Source organism: Aotus nancymaae, unplaced genomic scaffold (genome assembly GCF_030222135.1).
Source record: "Aotus nancymaae isolate 86718 unplaced genomic scaffold, 86718_ANA_hifiasm-v0.15.2.pri h1tg000040l, whole genome shotgun sequence".
In the NCBI taxonomy this organism is placed as follows: Eukaryota; Metazoa; Chordata; class Mammalia; order Primates; family Aotidae; genus Aotus; species Aotus nancymaae.
In genome coordinates, this window is record NW_026988454.1 from 56702975 (window position 1) to 56730145 (window position 27171).

Consider the following 27171-nt stretch of genomic DNA (forward strand, 5'->3'; position numbering starts at 1 on the left):
AGCAAACATGAAAACAACATTAATCTCTTTGTACATCTTCGTCAGAGCTTTTGGGTGACCAGGTGCATTATTAATAGGCAGTAATCTTGAAAGGAGTCTTTTTTCTAAGTAGTCGGTGTCAACAGTGGGCTTAAAATGTTTGGTAAGCCATGCTGTCAACAGATGTGCTGTCATCTAGGCTTTGTTGTTCCACTTATGGAGCACAGGTAGAGTAGATTTAGCATAATTCTTAAGGATCCTAGAATTTTCAGAATGGTAAATGAGCATTGGCTTCAACTTCAGGTCACCAGCAGCATTAAACTCTAGTAAGATAGCCTGTCCTTTGAAGCTTTGAAACCAGGCATTGACTTCTCTCTAGCTGTGAAAGTCCTACATGGCATCTGTTTCCAATAGAATTCTCTTTTGTCCACATTGAACATCTGTTGTTTAGTGTAACCACCTTCATCAGTGATCTTAGCTACATATTTTGGATGACTTGATGGATCACCTTGAACTTTTATGTTATAGAGGCGACTTCTTATCTTAAGCCTCATGAACCAACCTCTGTTAACTTCAGCCTTTTCTTCTGCAGCTTTCTCACCTCTCTCAGCCTTCACAGATTGAAGAGAGTTAGGGCCTTGCTTTGGATTAGGCTTTGTTTTAAGGTAATGTTGCAGCTAGTTTGATCTTCTGTCCAGACCACTAAAACTTTCTCCATATCAGCAATAAGGCTGTTTGCTTTTTTATCATTTGTGTGTTCAACAGAATAGAACTTTTAAATTCCTTCGAGAACTTTTTCTTTGCATTCACAACTTGGCTAACTGGTGCAAGAGGCCTAGCTTTCAGCTTGTTTTAACTTTTGGCATGCCTTCTTCAGTAAGCTCAATCATTCTAGCTTTCGATTTAAATCAAGAGATATGTGAGATTCTTCCTTTCACTTAAACGGTTAGAGGCCATTGTGGTTTTCTTAATAGGCCTGATTTCAATATTGTTGTTCTCAGACAATAGAGAGGCCTGAAGAGAGGGAGAAAGATGGGGGAACAGCTGGTGGGTGAGGCAGTCAGAACACACACAACATTTATAGGTTTAAGTTTGCCATTTTATGTGGGTATGATTTGTGGTGCTCCAAAACAATTACAGTAGTGACATCAAAGATCACTGATCACAGATCACTGTAACAGATGTACCAATACTGAAAAAGTTTTAAATGTACGAATTACCGAAATGTGACACAGAGACATTAAGTGAGCTTCATGCTGTTGGAAAGATGGTGCCAGTAGTAGACTTGGTTGATGCAGGGTTGCCATAAAACCTTCTACTCGTGAAAAACACAGTATTTGTGAAGCAATGAAATAACTATTTTTATGACATATTGAAAGGAGACCTAGGCCAGGTGCAGTGGCTTACACCTCTAATCCCAGCACTTTGGGAGGCTGAAGTGGGAGGATTGCTTAAGGCCAAGAGTTTGAGACCAGCCTGGACAACATAGTGAGACTCTATCTCTACAAAAAAAGTTTTTGTTTGTTAGTTTTACAAAAGTGACCTATATAGTGGTTCCAATTAAACATAGAATTACCATAGGATCTAGCAATTTCACTTCTGGGTATGTGTATAAAGGAATTGAAAGTAGGTATTCAAATGGTTATTTATACACCAATATTTAGGGGAACATTATTCATAGTAACCAAATGGTAGAAACAACCTAAATGTTTATTGAGGGACAAATGGACAAAAGAAATGTGGTTTATACATACAATGTAATAGCATTCAGTTTTCAATAGGAATGAAATTCTCATACATGCTACAAACATAGATGAACCTTGAAGACATTATATTATGTGATAAAAGGCAGAAACAAATAGGCAGATTCTGTATTATTTTGAGCTACATACCAAGAACATTCAAATTCATAGAGTCATAAATTAGGATAATGGTTATCAGGAGCTGGGGGAAGTGGGCAACCTGGAGATATTGTTTAATGGTATAGATTTTCATTTTGGGTTGATGAAAATGTTCTGGAAATATACAGTATGATGATGGTTGTACTTAATCCTGCTGAACTAGTATAAGTAGTGTGATTAAGTAAGTATACTAAGTATATTTTGTATACTTAGAAATGGTTGAAATGGTAAATTTTACATTGTGTATATATTTTACCAATAAAAAAGGTGATCTAGAAATACCATGCTACTATAAAAAAAGAAAGATTATTTTATTTTTTTCTTTAATTTTTTTTGTTGCTCAGTCACTTCTCACCTGAAAGAAGTATTTCTAATATTGATACTATCCTAATATTGAGAGATTTCCAAGATAGAGTAAGGGTAATTAAAAAAAAAAGTGAAGAGCAGTGTGTATGTATATTATCCTACCTTTTGTGTAAACAATGGAGGATAAAATATATATTCATATTTTTATTTGCAATAAGAAACATTACAAGGATAAATAAGCAATTAATAAAAGTTGTTACCTCCAGGGAGGCAAGGGGAGTTGTAGTGAGACATTTCAATATATATCCTTGTGTGTACTTTTGATTTTTGAACCATATAAATGTACTATCTAGTCAAAATAATTTTTTAACAGAGGACTTAAAATGAATTTATTCTAGAGGGGTCAACAATTGGAAGTCACGGAGAATGTAGTTTTTTTAAAGGTGTTGATTAAATATTGCGACTGTGACATCCACTTTCCCAGACAAGCGAGGTCCAGGAATCGGGGATCTGTGTGCCACTGTTGAGTGTTTCAAGAGCCTGGTTTAGATGCAGAAGTGAAGTTCTACTTTCCCATCTACTTCAGGCTGCAAAGAGAATGTATTTTGTATAGGGAATAAAGGCAAACTCTAAGTTCATCAATATCGAGGAGTCAGAAAGGAGACAGTCATTGTGCCCAGGGTGAGGTCTCCTACCAGGGTCTAAGTGCTTAAAGGCTGGCCATGGCAGTGGGGTCATTGAAAACAGTACTTGCCAGAGCCAGAGAGCCTGAAGTGTTCAGAATGGCAAATTCTCTAGATACAGCCCTGCATCCCTGCAAAATGCAACTTTCTCTTATCCCATCATTAATTAGGAACATATTATGTCTAACACTTACATCTGAAACGAGAAGTAGGGCTGCATTATATTTCTTAGACAGTAGCAAGAGACAGCAGCTGAGTACTGCCTAATTGCTCTTCCCACAAAAAGGAGTAGGACTGTTGTGTCTTCCCTGATCATTTTCCTTCTGGCTTTTCCTTTCCCATCTAGACCCAACAGGAAATACAGATAGATCCCTGAGGCAGGCTGCAAAAAGTAGAAGGTGGGTTAGGGCCAGCCCAGCCCAGCCCAGCCCAGACCATCCTAGCGCCTAACTTCTTAGCTATGTTCCAGGGCATATAGGTTAGAGGCAGAATCCAGGGAGTCACATCCTAGAATGAACATAGATGACCAGAAATAGCTGAGATACAGAGCCAAAATGAGAGGACTGAAGAACTAGGACATCTGCAATGGAAAATAGTAAAGAAATAGGAAACTGAGAAGTAGGCTAGAAAAATCCTAGAGTTGGAATTCAGATGATTTTTACATGATTTCAGCACAGGCACTCAAGATACATTTTACTTATTTAAGTTTATTAAAATTGGCTGGGCACAGTAGCTCACACCTGTAATCTCAGCACTTTGGGAGGCCAAGGCAGGCGGATCACCTGAGGTCAGCAGTTCGAGACCAGCCTGGCCAACATGGAGAAACCCCGTCTCTACTAAAAATACAAAAATTATCTGAGTATGGTGGTGCACACCTGTAATTCCAGCTACTTGGGAGGCTGAGGCAGGAGAATTGCTTGAATCTTGGAGGCAGAGGTTGCAATGAGCTGAGATCATGCCATTGCACTCTAGCCTGGGCAACAGAGCAAGACTCTATCTCAAAAAAAAAAGTTACTAAAGTTACTAGAATGAGTAAGCAGTTTATTTTTCTCTGCCTCATTGTTCTATTTATAGGTCTGTCTTCCTTACTACACTGTGGGAATTGAAGACATGAATTTTAGCTGTAGTGGAAAAAGCATGGACTTTGCAATCAGGCAGATCTATTTAAGTACAAACCCCTTCTCTTTCTAGCTGTTTGACTTTGGTCAGGTTATTTTTATCACTTGTAGCCTTGGGTTCTGTGTGCATCATAAAATTGTTCTAAGGATTAGGTAAGAGAAAAATATTTGTATGTAATCATCTTGCACATAGAAAATATTCAAGGGAAGTTTTATTTCCCTTTTTGTATCTTCCACAGAGCTTTACATTTAAAAGGTATTCAAAATATTTATTAAATTGAGTATGTTTCTCTTTACCTATGAAATCTGAACCCTGGTTAAGGACAGCCTGAGACAGGCATATTTCTAAGGCTTTTACCTTGAGCAATAATGTCATTGTTGCTAAATATTTTATCAGGCAGCTGTCTGTTATGTGCAAAGTACTGTTTCCGCTTGCTGCTCTGGTCTATCTTTCCTCCACATCATCAGAGTCCAGCTTAAAGCTTTTACTTTGTTAAGGCCTATTCCTTTTTTTCTATTTACAAGACCAGTTCTTAACTTCAGTGTTTATAAGTGGGCGTGACATCATTCCCTTATACTCACTACTCTTTAAAAAACCCTCAACTACACACTCTAGGGATGGATAAGTATAGGGATTGTTAAATATCTTTCCTTGTTTTGTCACATATTTCTTGAGTACTAATACTGTGCTAGGGTAGATATAAGCAGTATTAATACATGATTCCTGCTTCTCAAGGAACAATTTCTCTAGTAAAAAAAAAGATGCATGTACAAAAATGTAATTAATTATTTAATGATATGATTTACTTTTGTTTACTGTTTTACATTTTACCATTTAAAATCCTATTTTTTAAAAACACATTCCTGTTTGCAGTCTCTGACAAGAAAGTAAAACAAAGCAAAACAGAGCAAAGCAAAACAAAACAAAACAAAACAAATACACCCATACGCATAGAAAAAGGATTGGAGGCCGGGTGTCATGGGTCACGCCTGTAATCCCAGCACTTTGGGAGGCCAAGGAGGGAGGATCACAAGGTCAGGAGATTGAGACCATCCTGGCTAACATGATGAAACTCCATCTCTACTAAAAATACAAAAAATTAGAAGAGTGTGGTGGCATGCGCCTGTAGTCCCAGCTACTTGGGAGGCTGAGGCAGGAGAATCGCTTGAACCCAGGTGGCGGAGGTTGCAGTGAGCCGAGATCACGCCATTGCGCTCCAGCTTGGACAACAGAGTGAGACTGTCTCAAGAAAAAGAAAAAGGAAAAAGATTGGAAAGATTTTGACAGAGTTTATCCCTGAGTAGAGGTATTTGGGGTGGTATTTTTTCTTTCATTTGGCTTACCTGTATTCTCCAAATTTTCAGAAATTTCATTTTGAAGTTATAAGGCATTCATCATTTCCCCCTTCTTGCTAACATAACAGTGACCCCTCTCTTTCTCTTGCATTCAGCTTTTGCGAGAATTGAAGCACCCTAATGTGATCGCATTGCAGAAGGTGTTCCTTTCTCACAGTGACAGGAAGGTATGGCTGCTGTTTGATTATGCAGAGCATGACTTGTGGGTAAGTATAATCTCACTGTATTTCTGGGACTATTATATATAGGTATGGAGCTTATTTATGTACAATATATATTGTTAATGCATAGAAAGGAAAGCTTGCTCTGTTAGCCATATTTCAAAATAAATATAAATGTTGAATTTGAATAATTTAAGCAATAAACTAACATTTTACTGAGAAGATGGTATTTGTAATATTTAGAAATTTTACTTCAGAAAATTTTAATGAATGGGAGACTATACTTTTATGTAAGTAATTAATGGCAATTTATTAATATGTATAGTGAAAATTACTTTATTTTGTGATGCTCATAGTAGTTCAGATTTAACCAGGTATGTACTTGTGAAGTTTCTCTTTCCAAGTTAAGATCAACCTCTTGAAGCTTTTGCCATTTAAAAATGGCTGCACCAAACAGAAGTACATGTATGGCTTTGCAAATTTTAAGGATGTTTTATCAATGTATGAAAGAAGCAAAAAATTCTTAATTTCTATCTTTTCAAATTAGGAATCAGAATATTTAAACACTTTATCTGAGGAACTGCTCAAAGTAACAAAATTCAAATCCAGCAATAAGTTCAAATTATGGATAATTAATTTAGCACCGCTATGCCTGGCTGATTTTTCAAAGTTTTTTTTTTATAGAGACAAGGTCTTGCCATCTTGCCCAGGCTGGTCTTGAATTCCTGGGCTCAAGCGATCGTCCTACTTTGGCCTCTCAAAGTGTTGAGATTACAGGCATGACCCATCGCACCCAGCCTGTTTTGTTTGCTTGTTTGAAACAGGGTCTCGCTCTATCCCCCAGGCTGGAATGCAATGGCACAATTATGGTTCACTGCAGCTTTGACCTCCTGGGATCAAGTGATCTTCCTGCCTCAGCCTCCCAAGTAGCTAAGACCACAGGTGCTTGACCATAGCTGGCTAGTAAATTTTGATTCAATATAATGTGGTTTGTCATCTATATAAGATAAATATGGTGAGGAAAAACTTTAACAGACTCAGGTCTTAAAGAAACTTTCAGAGTGTATAATATTATAGCAGATATGGACAAGAACGTCCAGTGTGTTTTTCTCCGCTCTTTTCGTGGACTTTCCTCATTTTTCTCTATTCCCCTATGTGTCAACCAAAGCTTACTTGATAGTGTATGTACTTTACTTTGAACATCGGGGGCATTATGAAAGAAGATGTAGAACATTGGACTAGTCAGGTCCTGTAGAACTGTACTGTCCAACACCATATTTTAAAATAAATATAATCGTAAATGTTGATTTTAAATAATTTAAGGAATAAACTGACATTTTACTGAGAAGATAGTATTTGTAATATTTAAAAATTTCACTTCAGAAGTATCTGAAAGTGCACACATTGATTTTACCTTTCTTCTTCTTCTTCTTTTTTTTTTTGAGATGGAGTTTTGCCCAGGTTGGAGTGCAATGGCACAATGTCAGCTCACTGCAACCTCCGCCTCCCGGGTTCAAGTGATTCTCCTGCCTCAGCCTCCTGAGTAGCTGGGATTACAGGCATATGCCACCATGCCCAGCTAATTTTGTATTTTTAGTAGCGATGGAATTTTCTCTATGTAGATCTTGAGCTCCTGATCTCAGGTGATTCGCCTGCCTTGGCCTCCCAAAGTGCTGGGATTACAGGTGTAAGCCACCACAGCTGGCCTCTTTTTTTTTTTTTTTTTAAATATAGCTGTTAAAAAGTTGAAAGTTATACATGTGGCTCCCAATGTATTTCTACTGGAAATCACTGCTATAGTATAAACTCTAATTTTCTATTATTTCTTAAATCAGTGTTATTACTGAACAGTTTAAAACAAAATAAGAAAGGTATATAAATAGCTTAATCATTTTATATACCATTTGGTCTTTTTTTTTTTTTTGAGACGGAGTCTTGCTCTGTCACCCAGGCTGGAATGCACTGGTGTGATCTTGGCTTCAGCTCACTGCAGCCTCTGCAAGCCACTGTGTCGGCCAGCACCATTTGGCCATTTTAAAGTTGTTGGAGCACTGTTGACAACTTCGTCAGTATTGTTTGCGGAGAGTTTTGATGGCCCTCAGTGTCCATTTTGTGTCTTGGACAGAGGCAGGAGTAGGGTGGAGATGGAGGTGGTGGAGGTGAGAGCACTGGGGAGGCAGGTAGCATTTTTTTCTGTTTAGTTCAGTGTTTTTATAACCCACGGTATAACATATGGATATAAAAATTTGAATATGATGATCCAGTTTTATGTATTTCAGTGGGATTGAATTTCCCATTTTTTCTCTCTCCTCCTTTTTAGCAATTTCATATTTAATATTAATTCCCAGGAATATATTCAAATTTATTCTGTGCCAAAGAAAGATGGAACTTTTCCAATAATTAAAATATATACCTGATCAGTGATGTTATCCAAATGTACGGAGTGCTTTTTATAGAATAATAAAGATTTACAGTTTTTCTTTCTTTTTTTAATCTTTCATTCTATGAGTAAGGAATATAAATACTTTTTGTAGGCAGCTGTTTCAATATCAGTCCTTCTTACCTTTTAGTCCTATTTGATGAAAATCTTAATGGTTTCAGTAAATTTAGTCATTATAACCCCTCATTAACACAGTCACATTCACCCTCAAAATAGATTCAGTTTTGGTTGAACTTATTATTCAAATTTTTTCCTTTGTGTCATTATTGGCCTTTAATAAGTAATATTAAAATATAGAGCATTTTTATAGCATTGATTGTGTTTTATTGGCAAAGATGTTATCAAAGACTACATTATGTTTTTTTTTTTTAATTTTTAGCATATTATTAAGTTTCACCGTGCATCAAAAGCAAATAAAAAGCCCATGCAGTTGCCAAGATCTATGGTTAAATCATTACTTTACCAGATTCTTGATGGTATTCATTACCTCCATGCAAATTGGGTGCTTCACAGAGATTTGGTAAGTATTTTTCTTTTAAATTCGTCAATATGTTTTTCCTTCCTCTTTTAAAAAATATATTTTCTTCTTGGTACCATTATAATAAAACATTAATTATAGAAAAACTTGAAGATATACATAAGCAAAAAAGAAGATAAAAATCACCCATAAACCTATAATCAAAAGATTAATGCTAGTAACATTTGGTGTATATCATTCCATTATATTTACGCATAGCTGTGAAATATCAGTGTGATTTTTAACAAATGATTACTGTACAGTTTTGATGGCGTAGTCACGTTGAAACAAATACATTTCAATCCAAGTTTTCCTTCATATTATTGCTCATCATGAGTAAAAACATAATTAATATTGAGTTCTCATTTTTCTTTCCATTATGATCTAAACTGAAATAATGACATTGCACCTGGTAAAAAGAATGTTGTTATCAATATTAATAAACAGAAGAATAAATAAATCTTAACAGGTTGAATATGCTTATTAGGCAAATTGGCTGCAATTTATCATTTTATTTTACTTTTTCACTATACATTTAACAAACATTTACTGATATCAAATTATATTGCTAGATATTCATCTTCACATTGTTGTCATTTTAGTTTATGTTGATGAAGTTTCTTTTGTTTGTTCTTAAGATATGGTTATGAAATAGCTGCAATCCTCATTATTCTCTTCAGTTTATCATTGGGGGTTTTATTTTGCCCTCACAAAGTGATTTCATGATCTTTTGTTTCTTAGGCTTTTGAGAATTCTCAGGATATGGTAGGGATACATCTAGGTAAATTTTATTTTATTAACTGATGAGAGGTGTTTATTGTCAAAAGGATCTAGTTAGTATCCTCTGGGACCTTGTCAGTCAAGGCTACTCATCTGACTTGACCATGTCTTGCTGTGACATTGTATAAATTGGGGTCAAATTATAGTGGCCATAAAAGATGTATTTACCATATTAATGGAAGCATGTCTCCTTATAATTTTTAACTAAGATTCTTTGAGGCTTCCACATGTCCACTTTACTATTAACTATGAATCAGCATGTTTTAAAGTGATTATTGGGCTGGGTGTGGTGCTCATGCCTGTAGTCCCAGCACTTTGGAAGGCTGAGGTGGGTGGATCACTTGAGCTCAGGACTTCGACACCAGCCCGGGCAATATGGTAAAACCCCATCTCTACAAACAATACAAAAATTAGCCGGGCATGGTGGTACACTCCTGCAGTCCCAGCTATTTGGAAGGCTGAGATGGGAGGATGGTTTGAGCCTGGGCAACTGAACCAGACCCTATCTCAAAAAAAAAAAAAAAAAAAGATTATTGGGTACATGATGTTGTTCTAGATCACGAGAAGACCTCCTTCATAAATGGGCTTTTAGATTTTAATCTGCGGTGCATCTAATGAAACTTATGCAGGTTATATTTTTGAGGTTGTGTTCATGTTTGAATGATTGATCAGAATCTTTTATTAAAGATTAATTTATCTGAGCTCCTTTCTCTTGTTTCATAAAATTCTTTATTTTGTTCTAAATAGCATAGCTTAACACATTTTATTCGTGACATTGTCACCTGTATGTCTACTGATACTAAAATTTAGTATGCCCAGGACTCAGTTTTCTCCCATTCAGATTTGCAGCTGCTTTAGTGTCCTCTCTTTTGGTTATGGCCTCACCCTCTTCCTAACTTAGAAACTTCTTTTACCTCTTTGCAGACCCTTCTTTGCACTCCACATCTAGAACTTGTCAAGTTCTTTCGGTGTCATTTCTGAAATATGCCTTGCATTCATCTATTTTCATCTCTAGTCCTCATTCCTAGTTCAGGCTTTTATTATCTCTTTCTTGCATTGTGATACTACTCTCTATACTTGTCTGTTGTCAACAGTCTCTTTCCCTTCCAAACCACTTTGGACCCTCTGACCAGTTACTCAGGTCCTGCTCAAGAACTTTGAAATAGTTCCTCGTTGCTTACAGACTAAATCTCTACTTCCTTATTTGGCTTTCAGAGTTTTACCAAATATAGCTTTAACTGCCTTTAAAATTTTTCTCTATCCCTGTCATCTTTCATGTATACTTTACTACTGAACTATGGACTGTTCCCTGTCTCCTCCTGGGATTTCCTGCCTTAATGGCTTTTATTTCCCCTATCTTAAAACCCCTTAACCCTGTCTCAACATATTCAAGTACAATCTGTCTTTCAGGGTCCAACACAAATGCTAATGAAAACTTAACCTCATATCCATGTCTACTTGGAATGAATCTCCTTGTTGTTGGTTCCTGTTGTATTGCATCTTTACTTACGGCATTTATCTATTAGTATTATAGCAGTTTTAGAGAACTCTTAGAACATCTCCTAGCCTGTAAACTTCTTGAGAGAGCAAGGTCTATGTCTGACTCTTTTTGTATGCTACTTCCCCTGTACACAATAGGCGTTGAGGAAATATTTCCTCATTGAGTGAGTATCAGGGAGAATAGTACTGTGACATTTTGGGTATCAGGTATTCAAATACACTATCCTCAATGAACATTTTTTGTTTTCTTGTATGTGTAAAGTACAGAGGGATGGGAATAATACAAATATGAGCGCATCAAAGACCTTCTTCACAAGGAGCCTTGAAGAAATATGACATACACATTAACAATTGTACTATAAGATAGATGAGAGAGAATTGATTGTAGCTACATGGGAAGCACAGACTAAATCTGTGCAAGGTCAGAAGAGCTTGTGAGTGAGGGATAAGGGAAAGTTTCAAAGAGCAGGTTGCATTTGAGCTGGACTTTGAAAGATGAGTAGAATTTAAATAGGGACTTTGTTGATGAGGGTAACCTAAGGGGGTTTTGGATGTAAAAATTCTGAGGTAATAAAGCACTTAGATTATCTCAGAAAGGATATGCAGTTCTGGCTGGCTCAAATATGGATAAACTCAATTGTGGTAGTGTAAGGTTGGACTCGGAAGATATGGGTTGGAGCCTGCTTGAGCTAGAGAGTTTTAGGGGTCTTTTTGTTTAAGTACTGACAGTTTGTGAGCCACAGAATGAATTTTTTCCCCCATTGGAAAAGCCACCGCTGTTATTACCTCATCAATGGCATGAACACAGTGTTGCAAACGTGTTCTGAATATGGTTCTTACATAGTATAGCACTGGTTTATATTTTACCCACATACTTACTGAATGGCCCCAACTCCTCAAGTGAGTAATAATTGAAATTTTGAACTGACTGGGTGTGGTGGCTCATGTTTGTAATTTCAGCACTTTCAGAGGCCAAGGTAGGAGGATTGATTGAGCCCAGGAGTTCAAGAGCAGCCTGAGCAACATAAGCAACATAGTGAGACCCCCATCTCTACAAAAAATAAAAAATTAACTGGGTGTGACAGTGCATGCCTGTAGTTTCAGCTATTCAGGAGACTGAAGTGGGAGGACTGCTTTAGCCCAGGAGGTCAAGGCTGCAGTGAGCCGTGATTGTGCCACTGCACTCCACTCCAGCCTTGGGCAACAAATTGAGACCATGTATTAAGAAAAAGATAAAGAAACTTTGAACCAACAGGAATCTAATCTGTGATAGCCTCTTCAATTCTTGATTCACTAATCTTGAGTCCTGATATCTGTTCCATGTTGTCATGATTTTGCCAAAGTACTTTCAGAAGTAGACTTAAACCGTATGCTTACTTCATAAATATATTCTGTAGTAGATACAGAAATAAAAGTATATCAAATATGAATATGGTCTTTAAAAGAGGATGATGGAGACATTTGAAATATTATTTTTTGTGAAAAGCTTAGAGAGTAGTGTTGCTGTTGTAGTCAATGACTAGTTTTGTTTTTCTTAATGCTTCATTTTCTGTTGCTTTAAGTAATTTGGCTTTACAGTATTTGTTAGTCACAGCTGAGTGCTCATCATCTCTGAATTTCATTTGATGTGAGAAACCTGGAAAATCCATACAATTAAATGTGTTAGAGTAAATATAAATTTACAGTATAAAATAAAAAATTTAAACGAAAGCCAGTGTTTTGGACATCATACGCAGAGGCGTTATATCATCATAAGGGTTGGTGTTTTCATTATGATTGATTTTATATCTGAATCAGTATTTTAATTATAACATTTGAATCCTAGAATTTATACAGAAATAGAGAATTTAAATAAAGTCATGAAAAATAACTTAAAATGAGGAATTGCTTTAAAAGGAAAAGAGAAAGAGAGCTAAATATATTCATCTTGGCTGAGAGACAGTGAAGTAGAGACATAAGTCTATAAATACTTGGAACTTACAAACACCAAGGGAGAAAAGATGTATTTTAATTTTATAGCAGGATATAGCTAAGAGTAAGAAAATGAAATATAGGATGACTCATTTTTATGGAATTACTATTTTGGTAGATTGGAAGAATGCCAAGATTTAGTTTATCTCTTTTTCCAAATTACGAGCTTCTTGAGAGCAAGGTTCATATCTCACTAATTTTTGTAGTCCCAGCATTAGCATATTGTTTATGCTCAAAAGTTATTTGAACTGAATTTCAGCAAGGCATATGGCAATTTTACATTATTCTTTAGCAATGATAGACAAATGCTGGCTAAATGATAATATTATTAAGTAGATTTATGACTCCTTCATTTCAGAATCTTGCTACTAGTTCAGTTACATAAATTGAACCATCAGTTAGACTCTTTCATTTTTCATTATCATACCCCAGAACCTAGTATACAATAAGCACTAAGTCTTTATTGAATGAAGGATTTGAATGAATGCTTTAGGGCGCCAACCCTAGCTCTGTCTTTTAAAAAATATGTGTGGAGACCAGGTGCTGTGGCTCATGCCTGTAATCCCAGCACTTTGAGAGGCCGAGGCAGGCAGATCACCTGAGGTCAGGAGATCCAGACCAGCCTGGCCAACATACTGAAACCCTGTCTCTACTAAAAATACAAAAATTAGCTGGGTGTGGTGGCGGGTACCTGTAATCCCAGCTACTTGGGAGACTGAATCAGGAGAATCACTTGAACCTGGGAGGCAGAAATTGCAGTGAGCCGAGATCGGGCCACTGCACTCCAGCCTGGGCAATAGAGTGAGACTCAGTCCCCCAAAAATAAAAAATAAAAATAAATTAAAAATATGTGTGGAGTTTTCATCCCAAGGCTCTTTTCACATTAGTGGGTGGATTTGCAGTCTTTTGAAGTCTGTGGGCACAAATAACTATGTAGTCTGCAAACATCGTACAGTATATCAAAATTTTGTGAGATCCACTTGAGAGAGAAAATAATTTTGTATCCAGGAATCTTTTGGCTTTTGTTGTTAATTAACAGCTACTAAACATTTTAGTAGCTACAAGCTACTATTCTACCTAAAAACTTCTATTAGAGATCTATCAGAATAGTAGTAATAACAGAAAGCCTTGCCAGTACTTTTGAGTCAGATATGATTTCATTTGATTAAAGAAAGTGATGCAAGCTGGGTAGGGTAGCACATACCTGTAGTTCCAGCTACTCTGAAGGCTGAGGTAGGAGGATTGATTGAGGCCAGGGGTACAACACTGTAGTATGCTATGTTTGTATCTGTGAATAGCCACTACACTCCTGTCTGACAACATAGTGAGACCCCATCTCTAAATAAATAAATAAAATTAAAAAAGAAATGTTGCAATAGATATTCTAGTTGCAGAGGAAAGTACAGATATTCCCCAATTTTTGATAGAGTTACATCTCAATAGACCCATCATAAGTTGAAATATTATAAGGCAAAAGTACCTTTTTAACTTATAATTTATATCTTCAACATACAGTGGGCTTATCCAGAAGTAGCCTCTTTGTAAGTTAAGGAGATTACTGAATGTATATTGCTTTTGCACCATCCTGAAGTTGAAAGATCAATACATAGATCCATTATAAGTTGGGAACTATATATATTATATGACTTTGGATATTTCTTCATACTAATTGACAGCAAATTTTAGTTTTGGTTTGTTAACTTTGCTTTTTTGTGACATCTGCTTATTCACTAAATACTTACTGGATTTTCAACAGCATTCTAGGTTATGACATGTTGGCTATATATATTTTAATGCTGTATCAGTTATCTGTTGCTGTGTAACAGGTTAACCCCAAACTTAGTGGCTTAAACAACATTTATTATTTCACAGCTTCTGTGGGTCAGGAATCCATGTATGGCTTATCTGGGTCCTTTGTTTCAAGGTCTTTTAAAAGGAAATTCTACCCAGAATTAGTTACCACAAAGCTTGGCTGGAAAGAATCCCTTTCCTAGCTCACTCATTTGGTTGTTGGGAGGATTCATTACCTGGTGACCTGATGGGTGAAAACCTTCATTCATCAGCTAATGAGGTGAAGTTCAGTGCCACATGAGCCTCTTCATAGAACATCTCACAAGATGGCAGTTTGCTCACTCTGGTGGCAGTTTTGCTCACCAGAGTGAGCAAGCAAGAAGGCAAAAGAGAGAAAGTAAATCTTCTGTAATCTAATTATGGAAGTGACATCCCATTAGTTTTGTTGTATTTTCTTCGCTAGAAGCAAGTCATTAGGTATAGTCCACACTCAAGGAGAGGAGTTTACACAACAGTGTGTATACCAGGAGATGGGAAAGATTGGAAACCATGTCTGAAGCTACCTACTGATAGAGACAGGAGGCAGGGAAATTCTGGGTAGAAGAGGGTGGGTCTCTGGCGAGGTTCCCACCCTCAAGCCAAAAACCCTGATACCATGGCCCAAGGTGAGAACTTGTTTTCCCATTTGAATGTTGCCTTTTCCAAAACCATCCATGGCTTGCCCTGCTCCCCATCCTGTGCCCATAAAAACCTCAGGCTCACATGGCAGAGAGGAGGAGAAGCAGCTAGATGTTGGAGACTATGGTTGGATGTTGGAGAGAAGCAGCTTGACTTCAGAAGGACAGCTTGATGGTGTAGCTTTTGAGAAGAGTCTAGCTGGGGATGGCTGGACTTCAGGGGAAGATTATCTTCCTGCTCCATTCCCTTTCCTGCTCTCCTTCCTGCTGAGAGCCACTTTTATCGGGAATAAAATCTCCTGCATTTACCATCTTCAGTTCGCTAGGGTGACCTCATTCCTCCTGGATGCTGAACAAGAACTTGCGTGTCATGGGTGTGGGTTCAAAAGGCTGTCACGCTGACCCTCCACTGAGCTGTTAACACTTAATGTGTCCACAGATGGCAAAGCTAAAAGGCCACTGTACCATTCCTTCTGGGGCTTCAGAGGTCGCAGACACCCCCCCTTAGATGCTGCCAGGGGACCTGCACAGAGTTTTGCTCCTGCCGGCACCCAAAAGGGCTTGCCCTGGCTCTTGCACCCACTCACCTGCATGCTCCCCATCCTGTGAGTGGGTTGAGTGAGTCCAGTTTGCCCCTGCTTGTGCCCATGCATTCCAATTCCAGCCCACGAAGGAGTCAGGGAAATATCCTGCTTCACTATCAGAGTTGAGGAAGCTTTTAAATGATATTTGGGACTAGCTGTGATGACACATGCCTGTAGTCCCAGCTACTCAAGAGGATAAGGTGGAAAGATACCTTGAGTCCAGGAGTTTGAGTCTAATTTGTGCAACATAGACCCTGTCTCTAAAAAACGAAACAGAGCAAAAATTAAATGACAAATAGATCCTGTTATTGTCATTTTTTATTCAGTGGAAATACAATAAAGAAAATGCAGGCCGGGCGTGGTGGCTCACACCTGTAGTCCCAGCACTTTGGGAGGCCAAGGCGGGCAGATCACCTGAGGTCGGGAGTTCAAGATCAGCCTGACCAACATGGAGAAACCCCATCTCTACTAAAAATACAAAATTAGCTGGGCATGGTGGCACATGCCTGTAATTAATCCTAGCTACTTGGAAGGAGAATCGCTTGAACCTGGAAGGTGGAGGTTGCAGTGAGCCGAGATTGCACCATTGCACTCCAGCCTGAGCTACAAGAGGGGGAAACTTCATCTCAAAAAAAAAAAAAAAAAAGAGAAAATGCAGAAGTCCTATTTTTCATGTATAATTTTTTCATGTGTAAAAGTACATGGATGATAGGATTTAGGGGCAGTTCTGGTTGGAAAGAGCTAAAAAATAGTTATAATGTACCAATTATCTCTTCTCTTTAAGAAACATTGTTCAGTGATTTTCAGAATTCAAAATATGTTTCCTAATTTTCTCCTCCTCTCCTCTTCCTTCCTCTTCCTCCTCTCCCTGCTGTTGAACCACAGGTTTAATCTACTTAAGTTCAGATGATGTGTTCAATTGAGGTCCAGAATTTATCACTTTGAACATACCTAGACATTTCCATCTTTTTATGCAGTCTGAGGCCTGTGCTTATCACTAGTATTGGTATTTTCTTATTTCTATATTCTACTCTTTTGTGTAAAGCAGAGGCAAAAATGCGAAGAAATTTTTAAATAATGGCAAAACATTGTTTTCTAAGGCTGGTATTTCTGCTGAATTGTAACCACTAGCCCAGAGGCATTGAAAGGACACCATGCAGAAAGATGAAAAAGACCTTTAGCTAAAGAGAATAAAGACATCTCTGTATGAAAGTCTAATACCATGTATGTAAAAGTCAAAGACCACCCTCTATATTCACTCAGCTGTAAGAAAAATGCTGTACTGTTCATCTTTGTGAACATTTGATTAAAATAAGTGCTCAGAAATCTCTGCATGCAGCATAGCTTCTCTTCATAAATTGTCTGACAAGGAGATACAGTAGGTCTTTAATTTTGTCTCTGCTAAATAGGGCTTGATAAGGCAAAACCCCTAAAATCTTACTGTAACCATCGTGCCAGCATTTTTCAGGCATTTAATACTTTTCTGGAGTTTTAGCCTTACTTAGTCCTTAAGATACAAAAACTTTGAGAACCTACACTTTAAAAAATTCTAAGATTTTGATCCTTAGGCCTCAGTTTACTCATCTGTAAAATGGGGAATACTGAGAAGTAATTTATATGGTTGTTGATCCTCATTTCCACCAAAGTTTCTGAATGTAGCTCCAGAGTTCCTGAATATCTCATTTCCTTTCTGTAGAAGCTTGTGTACATTCTGTTTTGATCCTGTCAGTAAACCAAAGATACCCTTTCTTTATTTAACCTCCTTTTCCCCCAGAATGCCTGTAGTCTCATACTCTTCCTAGCCCCTTCAGCTTTACAAAGCAGAGATCTAGCATAAATATGTGAAACATGCCTCCTGGTGTTAAAAAAAAGAGTAGGCTATGTTTCATCCTGTTTATATTTAAATATTGCAAATATTTTTGCCAAGTCTTCATATTTAAAATAAGGAAGTTTTTAAAAGCTTGATTAAATGAGATCACAATTAGCAGCTGCTTCAAATATATTTTTCATTCTTCCTTCTTGAATGAGATATTACTAAGAGAGGCTTTGGAGGTAACAATTCCATGCTAGTCAAATTACTTAATTATTTGTTATTTTTTATTTGATATATCAGTTAACCTTCTACTTAAAGAGGAATATGGTAAGAAGTAGTATTTCTTTTACTATGACTTAATCATTCTAATTTCTTTTAAAATGAAGAGTTGGCCGGGCGCGGTGGCTCATGCCTGCAATCCCAGCACTTTGGGAGGCTGAGGTGGGTGAATGACCAGAGGTTGGGAGTTCTTGACCAGCCTGACCAACGTGGAGAAACCCTGTCTCTACTAAAAATACAAAATTAGCCAGGCATGGTGGTGCATGCCTATAATCCCAGCTACTCGGGAGACTGAGGCAGGAGAATCATGTGAACCTGGGAGGTGGAGGTTGCAGTGAGCTGAGATCACACCACCACGCACTCCAGCCTGGGCAACAAGAGCGAAACTCCGTCTCAAAGTTAGTAGTCAAAAAGCAAAGTATGGCCTGGATATCTTCTGACCTGCTACTTTAGACGATTTTGGACAATTACAAATCTTGTCATGCTGAAGAATCATATTCGTGTTCCTATAGTGATCTCTAGTTTCTAACAAGTTCCTTAAAGCTGAGTCCTTGATAGTCTATGGCTTAGCCATTCACGTCTGCATTCCGGAGGCCTTTGATGGTAATGATGCCATCTATGCTTCTGTCTTGCTGCCTCTACACAGGCCTTGTGTGGATCAGACGCAGTGTTTCTTACAGTGCTCTGGATATGGTGACACACACCTTACATATATAAGAAGGTAATATTAATGTGTTTTCTAGACATGGGCTATAATTTGTTGTTGTTGTTTTTGGCATGACAGTTTTATCATCTGGGCTCATAGCCTGGTAGTTGGAGCTTTCAACAGAGTCCTGCACATTTACCTGTCAGTTTGAATTAGTGCACTACCAGTTATTCTGTAGGCAGAGGGTACATACCAAGAATCCTACTTCCAAGAGGGCCAGCTTTCAAGGAGCCATGGTTTGAGTCACAGTGACATATGAAGCCTCTTAAGGTTTAACTTAGGGACAGGGCTCATTTGATGATCACTGACTTAAACATAAAGTTTTAGTGGCCTGTGCTGACAAACACATATATGAAGAAGAATGTTTACCAAAGTAACTTCAGGGTCACTAAGAGAGTCTAATTAAGATACATCCCACATTAATAGTAATGGCAGAACTAGTTGAGAATCAAAGACTATAGACAGAACCCCAGTATTTTGAGGCCTTTGGCTATTACTGAAGAATCAATTTAGGCATGCTATTTTATTAAATTAATTTTATTGAGGTGGAATTTATATATAATAAGGTGTATCCTTTAAAATTTATTTTATTATACTTTAAGTTCTGGGGTACATGTGCAGATTGTGCAGGTTTGTTACATAGGTATACATGTGCCATGGTGGTGGTTTGCTGCATCCATTGCCCGTCATCTACATTAGGTATTTCTCCTAATGCTATCCCTCCCAATCCCCCCACCACCTGCTGTTCCTCCCCTAGCCCCCCCATCCCCCAGGCCCTAGTGTGTGATGTTCCCCTCCCTGTGTCCGTGTGTTCTCATTGTTCAACACCTACTTATCAGTGAGAACATGCGGTGTTTGGTTTTCTGTTCTTGTGTCAATTTGTTGAGAATGATGGTTTCCGGTTTCATCCATGGCCCTGCAATGGACATGAACTCATCCTTTTTAATGGCTACATAGTATTCCATGATGTATATGTGCCACATTTTCTTTATCCAATCTATCAATGATGGACATTTGGGTTGGTTCCAAGTCTTTGCTATTGTGAACAGTGCTGCAGTAAACATATGTGTGCATGTGTCTTTATAACTGAATGATTTATAATCCTTTGGGTATATGCTCAGTAATGGGATTACTGGGTCAAATGGTATTTCTATTTCTAGATCCTTGAAGAATCGCCACACTGTCTTCCACAATGGTTGAACTAATTTACACTCCCACCGACAGTGTAAAAGTGTTCCTGTTTCTCCACATCCTTTCCAACATCTGTTGTCTCCCGATTTTTTAATGATCACCATTCTAACTGGCATGAGGTGGTATCTCAATGTGGTTTTGATTTGCATTTCTCTAATGACCAGTGATGATGAGCTTTTTTTCATATGTTTGTTGGCTGCACAAATGTCGTCTTTTGAAAAGTGTCTTTTCATATCCTTTGCCCACTTTTTGATGGGGTTGTTTTTTTCTTGTAAATTTGTTTAAGTTCTCTGTAGATTCTGGATACTAGCCCTTTGTCAGATAGGTAGATTGCAAAAAATTTTTCCCATTCTGTTGGTTGCCGGTTTATTCTATTGATAATTTCTTTTACTGAAGGTGCACCCATTTTAATTACAAATTGATGAGTTTTGATAAATGTATACCTGGGTAATTAACAGCACAGGTATTCTGTTAGACTAGCAACATAGATAGATACCTTATAAGAATGAGGGACTCTTGCATGCAAGGACCGATGATTCATTTTACCAGGAGATTACATATGATGGTTATTTTGTGGAATCATATTCTCACCTAAGCATACATTGGGAAGAAGTCTTCTATAGGGAAGGCCATAATTGGTTAAGTACTGTTCATTTTCCCAGGGTGCTGTTGCTCTCACAAGTCTGGCTTGGAGTGAATCTCTGAGAGAACTGGGTTTTCATCTGGATCTGCTTCTCTCCGCACAGAGTGAACTTGGTCAAGTTGTAGGTCTTTCACTTCTCTGGGCCTCTGTTTCTTCATCAGTAAAGCAGGAGGACTGAGTCTGAGAATTTCTATCTCTGACATTCTTAATTTCTCATGATAATAAGACCAAATTACTTGATTTGGATGTGGGTGTTCCAAATGTAAATAGAAAACTACTCTCTGACAGTGTTGCTTCTCTAAGGATGAATTGTACTTGTTAATGAACAGGAATAAATCCGAATACCTTTGTAGCATTATTCTTGCCATAGATGTTAATGTGGAATATGTCTTGATTATACTAGCATAATGACCTTGAAGTTAGTTAGGTAAATAGCCTTCTACATACATATATTTGTCTTGCATTGAGCTTTTTATAATGGTTGCTTTTTATTGGCTCTTGTTAGAGAAAAGAAAACCTTATCTCTGTTGTTCAGGCCGGTAACTACTCCTAAAAGACAAAGAAACGCATTGTTAACTGTTGGCATTGCTGGGTTGGCAGGCATTGTTTACTGTGAATACCAAAGTTTGATTAACACAGGTGTTATATTACAGATACTGTTAGATCAGTTTAAGGTAAAATGAAATTGATCACAGAATTTAATATTACAGGTTTCTCCTAACTTACAGGTAGCCCACATTTTAGTTGTAAATATATAATTTCAAACTAGAAAGGCATTTTCATTTAGAAATAACATTTTAAACAGTAGTTAGAGTCTCTGAATACAAAGACCTATTTAGCCTTCAGTGTACCTAAAGTTATGACACTAATATCATTATGGAACCTAATTGTCATTTTTAACTAGATTACTTATTTATAACTGGATTTCTGTGGGGGGAAGTACTGGTTTATAGACTTAGAATATTTGCATTACAAACATATTTGGCTTCTTAACATGTACCAGACCTTATGCTCAGCACTGGGAATATAGAGTTAATAAATACAGTCCCTTCCGCCAATGAGTACATGGTGGGGAAGATTCAACAAACATAATCAAAAAGCAACAAGGCTTACAAAAGAAATTATGAGGTACATTCAAGGATCAGCTAAGCATAGTGCACTGAGTACAGAATAACACCTAACCAGCTGGGATGGGGACTGTCTTGGACGATTCATACTGAGTTGAGTTGGAAAGGATTCATAAAAATTAGTAAGATGAAAAGAGGTGGGTGAGAGGAGCATTCCAGGCAGAGGAGTATGAATAAGGGCATAGAGAAGAAACTTCAAACACTTTGTATTATTGGGACAAGGAAAGAGTAGTAAAAGAAGAGGCAGGAGAAAGATGTAGGGACCAGTTTATGGTGGATCTTAGTTGTCCTATTTAGAAGTGTGGATTTTTCTTGTGTCCAGTTTCCTGAGCTGGTCAGGTTTTTGTTAAAGGTAGACCACTCAGACAGGGCTCTGGAGAGTTGATTTGAGGGCACAGGAATAGCAGCCTTATCAGGTGGTTGTAGTCAGCTGGTGGAGAAATAAGGAAGGGCTGAACTATGACAGAGGTGATCAGAAGTGAGAATAGGGGAGATAGTCAACAAATATTTAGGATGTAAATAGTCAGTTCTGAGGATTGGTTAGATTTGAGGGAGAAAGAAGAGCATCATTGCAAGTTCAAATTTCTGCTTTTGTTGATTTTGTGACTGAGAAAGGATTAACCAAAAAAAGAGGCAGTTTTGACAGGGAAAAGTAAAAATTTAGTTTGGACAAGTTGAGTTTGAGTTTTCTGTGGTGATGGCCAACATGCAGTCAACATATCTCTTAAGATATATGGAAGGTTAGAGACCTAGAGGTATAGATTCGGGGGCCATTAGCATATAGAGGATTTCATTTTATTTTTTGAGATGGAGTCTCACTCTGTTGTCCAGGCTGGAATGCAGTGGCAAGATCTTGGCTCACTAAAACCTCCACCTCCTGGGTTCAAGCCATTCTCCTGCCTCAGCCTCCTGAGTAGCTGAGACTATAGGTGCATGCCTGGCTAATTTTTGTATTTTTTTTTTTTTTTTTTTGGGGACGGAGTTTCGCTCTTGTTACTCAGGCTGGAGTGCAATGACGCGATCTCGGCTCACTGCAACCTCCGCCTCCTGGGTTCAGGCAATTCTCCTGCCTCAGCCTCCTGAGTAGCTGGGATTACAGGGACGCACCACCATGCCCAGCTAATTTTTTGTATTTTTAGTAGAGATGGGGTTTCACTATGTTGGCCAGGCTGGTCTCGAACTCCTGACTTTGTGATCTGCCCACCTTGGCCTCCCAAAGTGCTAGGATTACAAGCGTGAGCCACCTCGGCCAGCCTATAGAGGATTTTGAAACTGCAGAATAAATTAAAATAATATTTTTTAAAAACCCTTATTCAGAAGCGAGCTTGGCATGTTTTGAGGTATTCTAGTTTCCTTCAACTTCTTTGCAAATTGGGAACTTGCCTATCTCAAAGGACACTCATACCTTACGCCATAACTGGATGGATTATGATTACAAACCATTGGCAGATTATTAGCTCATTCACTTCTTTGTTTACTCATTCAACAAATATTTATTAAACACAGTATATACCTAGTTCTCAGCAGACATATGAAGTGGTGACAGAATGACTCTCCCTGCCCTCTAGGAAGTTGCAATCACAATGATCAGATTCTCTATACTTTAAATCATCTACTGTCTGATCAATGAAGTTGTTTTAAGTTATAATAGACTAGTGCTATTAGCAAATGACTGTTTGCTTAAGAAAAAAAAAAAGAAAAAGGCATAGATTTTACTCTTAGGTTGCTCCTTGCCCTATTTGTTGCAACGCAGAATCATATTTGTTCATGGTAAACAATGAAGAACAGTGTAAAGAAAGGAACATGAACTGACGGTTTTTTCCTGGGAATGTACGTTTGCATCAAATGTGAGGAGAGCTGTGTCACCACTAACTATATTTAAATAAAAGTATAGGTATAGCCATTAATATCAAGCCTGCACTGTTCATTGTTTCAGAAACTAGTCCTATTGATACTCTCATTGTCTCTGTTCCTGTTATTCAGGATTATAGACAATTGTGTTTGTGTTTTTCTCTCTTTATTGGTGCTGGTAAGAGTCCTATTATGAGTTTCATATTTTTGTCCCAAATGTCCTGGGGTGGGGAGAAAGCAAATGTAGTAGAAAGATTGTATATCTTTAGGCTGCGCTACTCATGATGTGCCAATTAACTGAAATATATTTAACCCTGTGAAAACATTGATTCTGTAGTAGGAAAAAGCAAATCTGGAGTACATTTAAAGTATCATGAATGTAAATTCAAGCATTAACTAAATTCTCCTAACATGCAGTTATTTCAGGAATAGCTTCTGAGTAATTATATTACTTGTAACATTATTTCCCTGACTTTTGCCTTTAAAATACAATTTAACTAAAATGAACCCTGGGCATTGGTTTATCTATCTGATTTTATTGTCGATAACTTAAATACAAGGCGTCCAACTCTTGCCATTTCTACTGTTTCTATGGTAACCAAAGTGTGCAAACCCAGCAGTATCGCTTGCTTTCACAGCTGGCATTTTGTGTTCACAGTAAGAAGAGGAGTTTTAGTGAAGCATAGTCTGTGTTAATTGGGATGTAACTAGGTCAGAACAATTTTGGTATCCTTTCTTCATCCTTTTAGGTTTTTTATGTGGGTGAAGGTATGCATGCATGAACTGCAGTTTTCTTTCCTTTTCTTTTTCTTAAAGCATATATTTTAACTAAAATTAATCACTGCTAAAGTTAGTCTTGAAAAATAAGCATAACATCTGCAAACACAACTAAGTATAGAATCTTGGGGATTGATTGGAGTTGCCCTGAGACTTGACCCATAGCCTTGTATACCCTTGAATATTTCCATTAAGAAAGATGAAATGATGGATGCAAAAATGCTTTGAAAAATTAAACACACTTTAATGGTGATTCATTTTGTTATTGTTTATATTTTGAAACATCAAGTATCTTAAGACCTTAACATTTATTTACTTGTTCTGAAGGGAACAGGCAATCCCAGTTAAGAAATTCACATTTAAAAATGACTTCCCTCTGCAATTCCAGGTCTTAACTTGACTACAGGAGCCCTTCTCTGTGGTTACTGCCCAAGCTCTAGATTCTGTTCTTAGACTGTACAAAAGAGCTCATAAACCACTACTCCTCTAAACGATGTCACTGCCTTTGCCCTCATCTCAGACTTTACATGGAGAGCCTACACTTAGAGCTTCCATAGGCTTTAAGTATGTTATATCAAAGGTATTCTCTACTAACTTCAATACTAGAAAAGAGCATTCCTCTTATCACTCTCTTTGTGTCCTCATTCCATTGTGGTGCTCATATTCTCTGTTTCGACATAGCATGACTGCAAGAACTTCTATCAAGAGATAGCTGAGTGTAAAACCACCTTCCTGTACTAGCATTCAGCAGCTTATAATCTACTTTCATTTCTTACATGAAGCAATTTTTGCTCTCAGATCTTATACTTTGTAGTGTTGTATTTTTATCTTACTATATTTTTAAAGGGCTTAAACTCAAACTTAAGGAATGAAAAATAAAAAGTAAGGTGGCTTATTTGATAATTTTACAATTAAAAAAATTATGTCCCCCAGAGCCCATTCTCACTAAAGCCTTCAAAAGTGTACTCTAAAATCTGCCTTTACCTTTTCCCCATTTATTTGGATCTCATTTACTGTGTCTGGCTATAAATGCACAGAAATTATTTTTTCTGAATCACCTATGACCTAATTGTCCATTCCAAAGGCCTCTTCTCAGCTTTCATTATGTTGCACTTGATGGCTACTTCTTCCTTTTTAGGTTCTCTCAGCTTCGAGACCCTGTGCTATCTAGGTTTTCTTACCTTTGTTTTCTTTCATTTTTAGCTTATTTATTTATTTATTTTTTACATTTTTGGTTTTCTTACCTTTGATATTCCTTCAAGGATCTTTCTCTTCTTTCTTTCTTTCTTCCTTTCTTTGTTTGTTCCTTTCCTCCTTCCTTTCCTCTTTCCTCTTTCCTTTTTTTTTTTTTTTTTTTCCTCGAGACGGTCTCAGTCTGTCACCCTGGCTGGAGTGTGGAGTGCAGTGGCATGATCTCAGCCCACTGCAACCTCCACATCCCGGGTTCAAGTGATTTTCCCTTCATAGATTCTTTCATTGACTCTTGTTCCTCCAGCCTCCCTTTATTCCTCTTTGCTTGCTTGCTTTATTTATTATTTCTTTCGTAGACTGAAGAAGCTAAGAAATATTAAGTAAACTAAAACTGTAGTTAAAAATCTTTCTGAGAAAACATCAACCCCAGATGATCTTAGAGGCAAGTTCTCAAAATTTTCAACAGATTGTTTTGATATTATTCAGACATTATCAAACAATAGAGTAAGAGGGAATGCTCCAAACATATTCTAGAAAGCCAGTATAATCTTGATAGCGAAACCAGACAAAGCATGAAAAAGAAATTTCAGCCTAACCTCACCTATGAGAATCATTGTAAAAATTAAAGAAAAAAAATACTAGTAAACCAAATCCAGGGATATAAATGTATTTTTTATAGAGATGGGGTTTTTGCCATGTTGCCCAGGCTGATCTCAAACTCCTGAGTGCAAGCAATCTGCCCTCCTTGGCCCTCCACAGTACTGGGATTACAGATGTATCCCATCATGCCTGGCCTGTTTTTTATTATATGTTTTAAAATGCCATTTCTCTAATCGTAAGCAATACCAAAATAGACAAAATCAAACATTATAGAAATATTTAGTGTACTAGAAGTGATAGTCTTTTCAAATCCCCTGCCATCAGAGATTGGGCAGAAGATAGATAGATAGATAGATAGATAGATAGATAGATAGATAGATAGATAATAGATAGTAGAACTATTTCAACTATTTAAAAATTATGGGTAAGACAGAAAAATAATATAACAAGTGATGCTGATTCTAGTCATGTCAAACCTGAAGTCTCTCCAAGTTCTTATGTGATTTTGTAGGATTGACAACCCCCTTCCCAACTCTTTGCCTGATCTCTCGACGTCTCCTGGTACTTACTCTCTTCTTCTCACATTGACCTCTTTGCTCTTTCTCTCATTAGCCAGTCTGCTAGCTCACCGAGGTTTTTCCTAACTGTTCTAAACACCATGACCTTGCCCTTGCCCTCCTGCAAACCTTGTAGTAGTTGCAGTCCTCCCCAGCTGCCAAAGCACAGGCCAGAAAGTGCTTCAGAACCTGTCCAGTTCTGGTACTAAAATGACTTGGACAAAAACAGAACTGTTTGAAACATCAAGCAAGCCCTTCCTTGGGTTTCCTCTCTTTATAATTACCATTGCTGTATTACTCTGTTTTTCCTGACCCCTCCTATTCTCCTTAGTCTTGTCTCCAGTTCACCAGATATCCCCTACTTTGCCTCGGGCCTTCCAGCTTACTCCTCCCTCTGCCAGGACTGCCCTTCCCTTAGATACCCCGCTGACTTGGGTCTTATCCCAAATGTTACCTTCTCAAAGACACTTTCCCTGAAGAACCTAAAATAAGGCTTAAATAATGTTGACAATTAACACCCTCCCAAATCACTCCCAACAATGCCTGTCCTCATGCCTTGCTTTATTTTTTGTCTTTGTTATCTTCTTAATATACGATACATAGAAAAGAATATTTGGAATATTTATGGATGTCACAGAGCATAAAAATACAGTAAACTATTGAGAACCTGTC

The 27171-nt window shown here is 37.6% G+C and overlaps 1 protein-coding gene across 3 annotated transcripts in view; it reads left to right on the forward strand.

Annotated features, from left to right (window-relative positions):
- The window catches only part of CDK19 (cyclin dependent kinase 19), a 195448-nt gene that overhangs the window by 129195 nt on the left and 39082 nt on the right, over window positions 1–27171 (forward strand). For all 3 annotated transcript variants that reach the window (XM_064360776.1, XM_064360778.1, XM_064360777.1), the window contains 2 exons: window positions 5439–5549; window positions 8324–8464. In XM_064360776.1, coding sequence (XP_064216846.1) covers window positions 5439–5549; window positions 8324–8464 — 252 coding nt within the window. The remainder of the gene's footprint in view (window positions 1–5438; window positions 5550–8323; window positions 8465–27171) is intronic.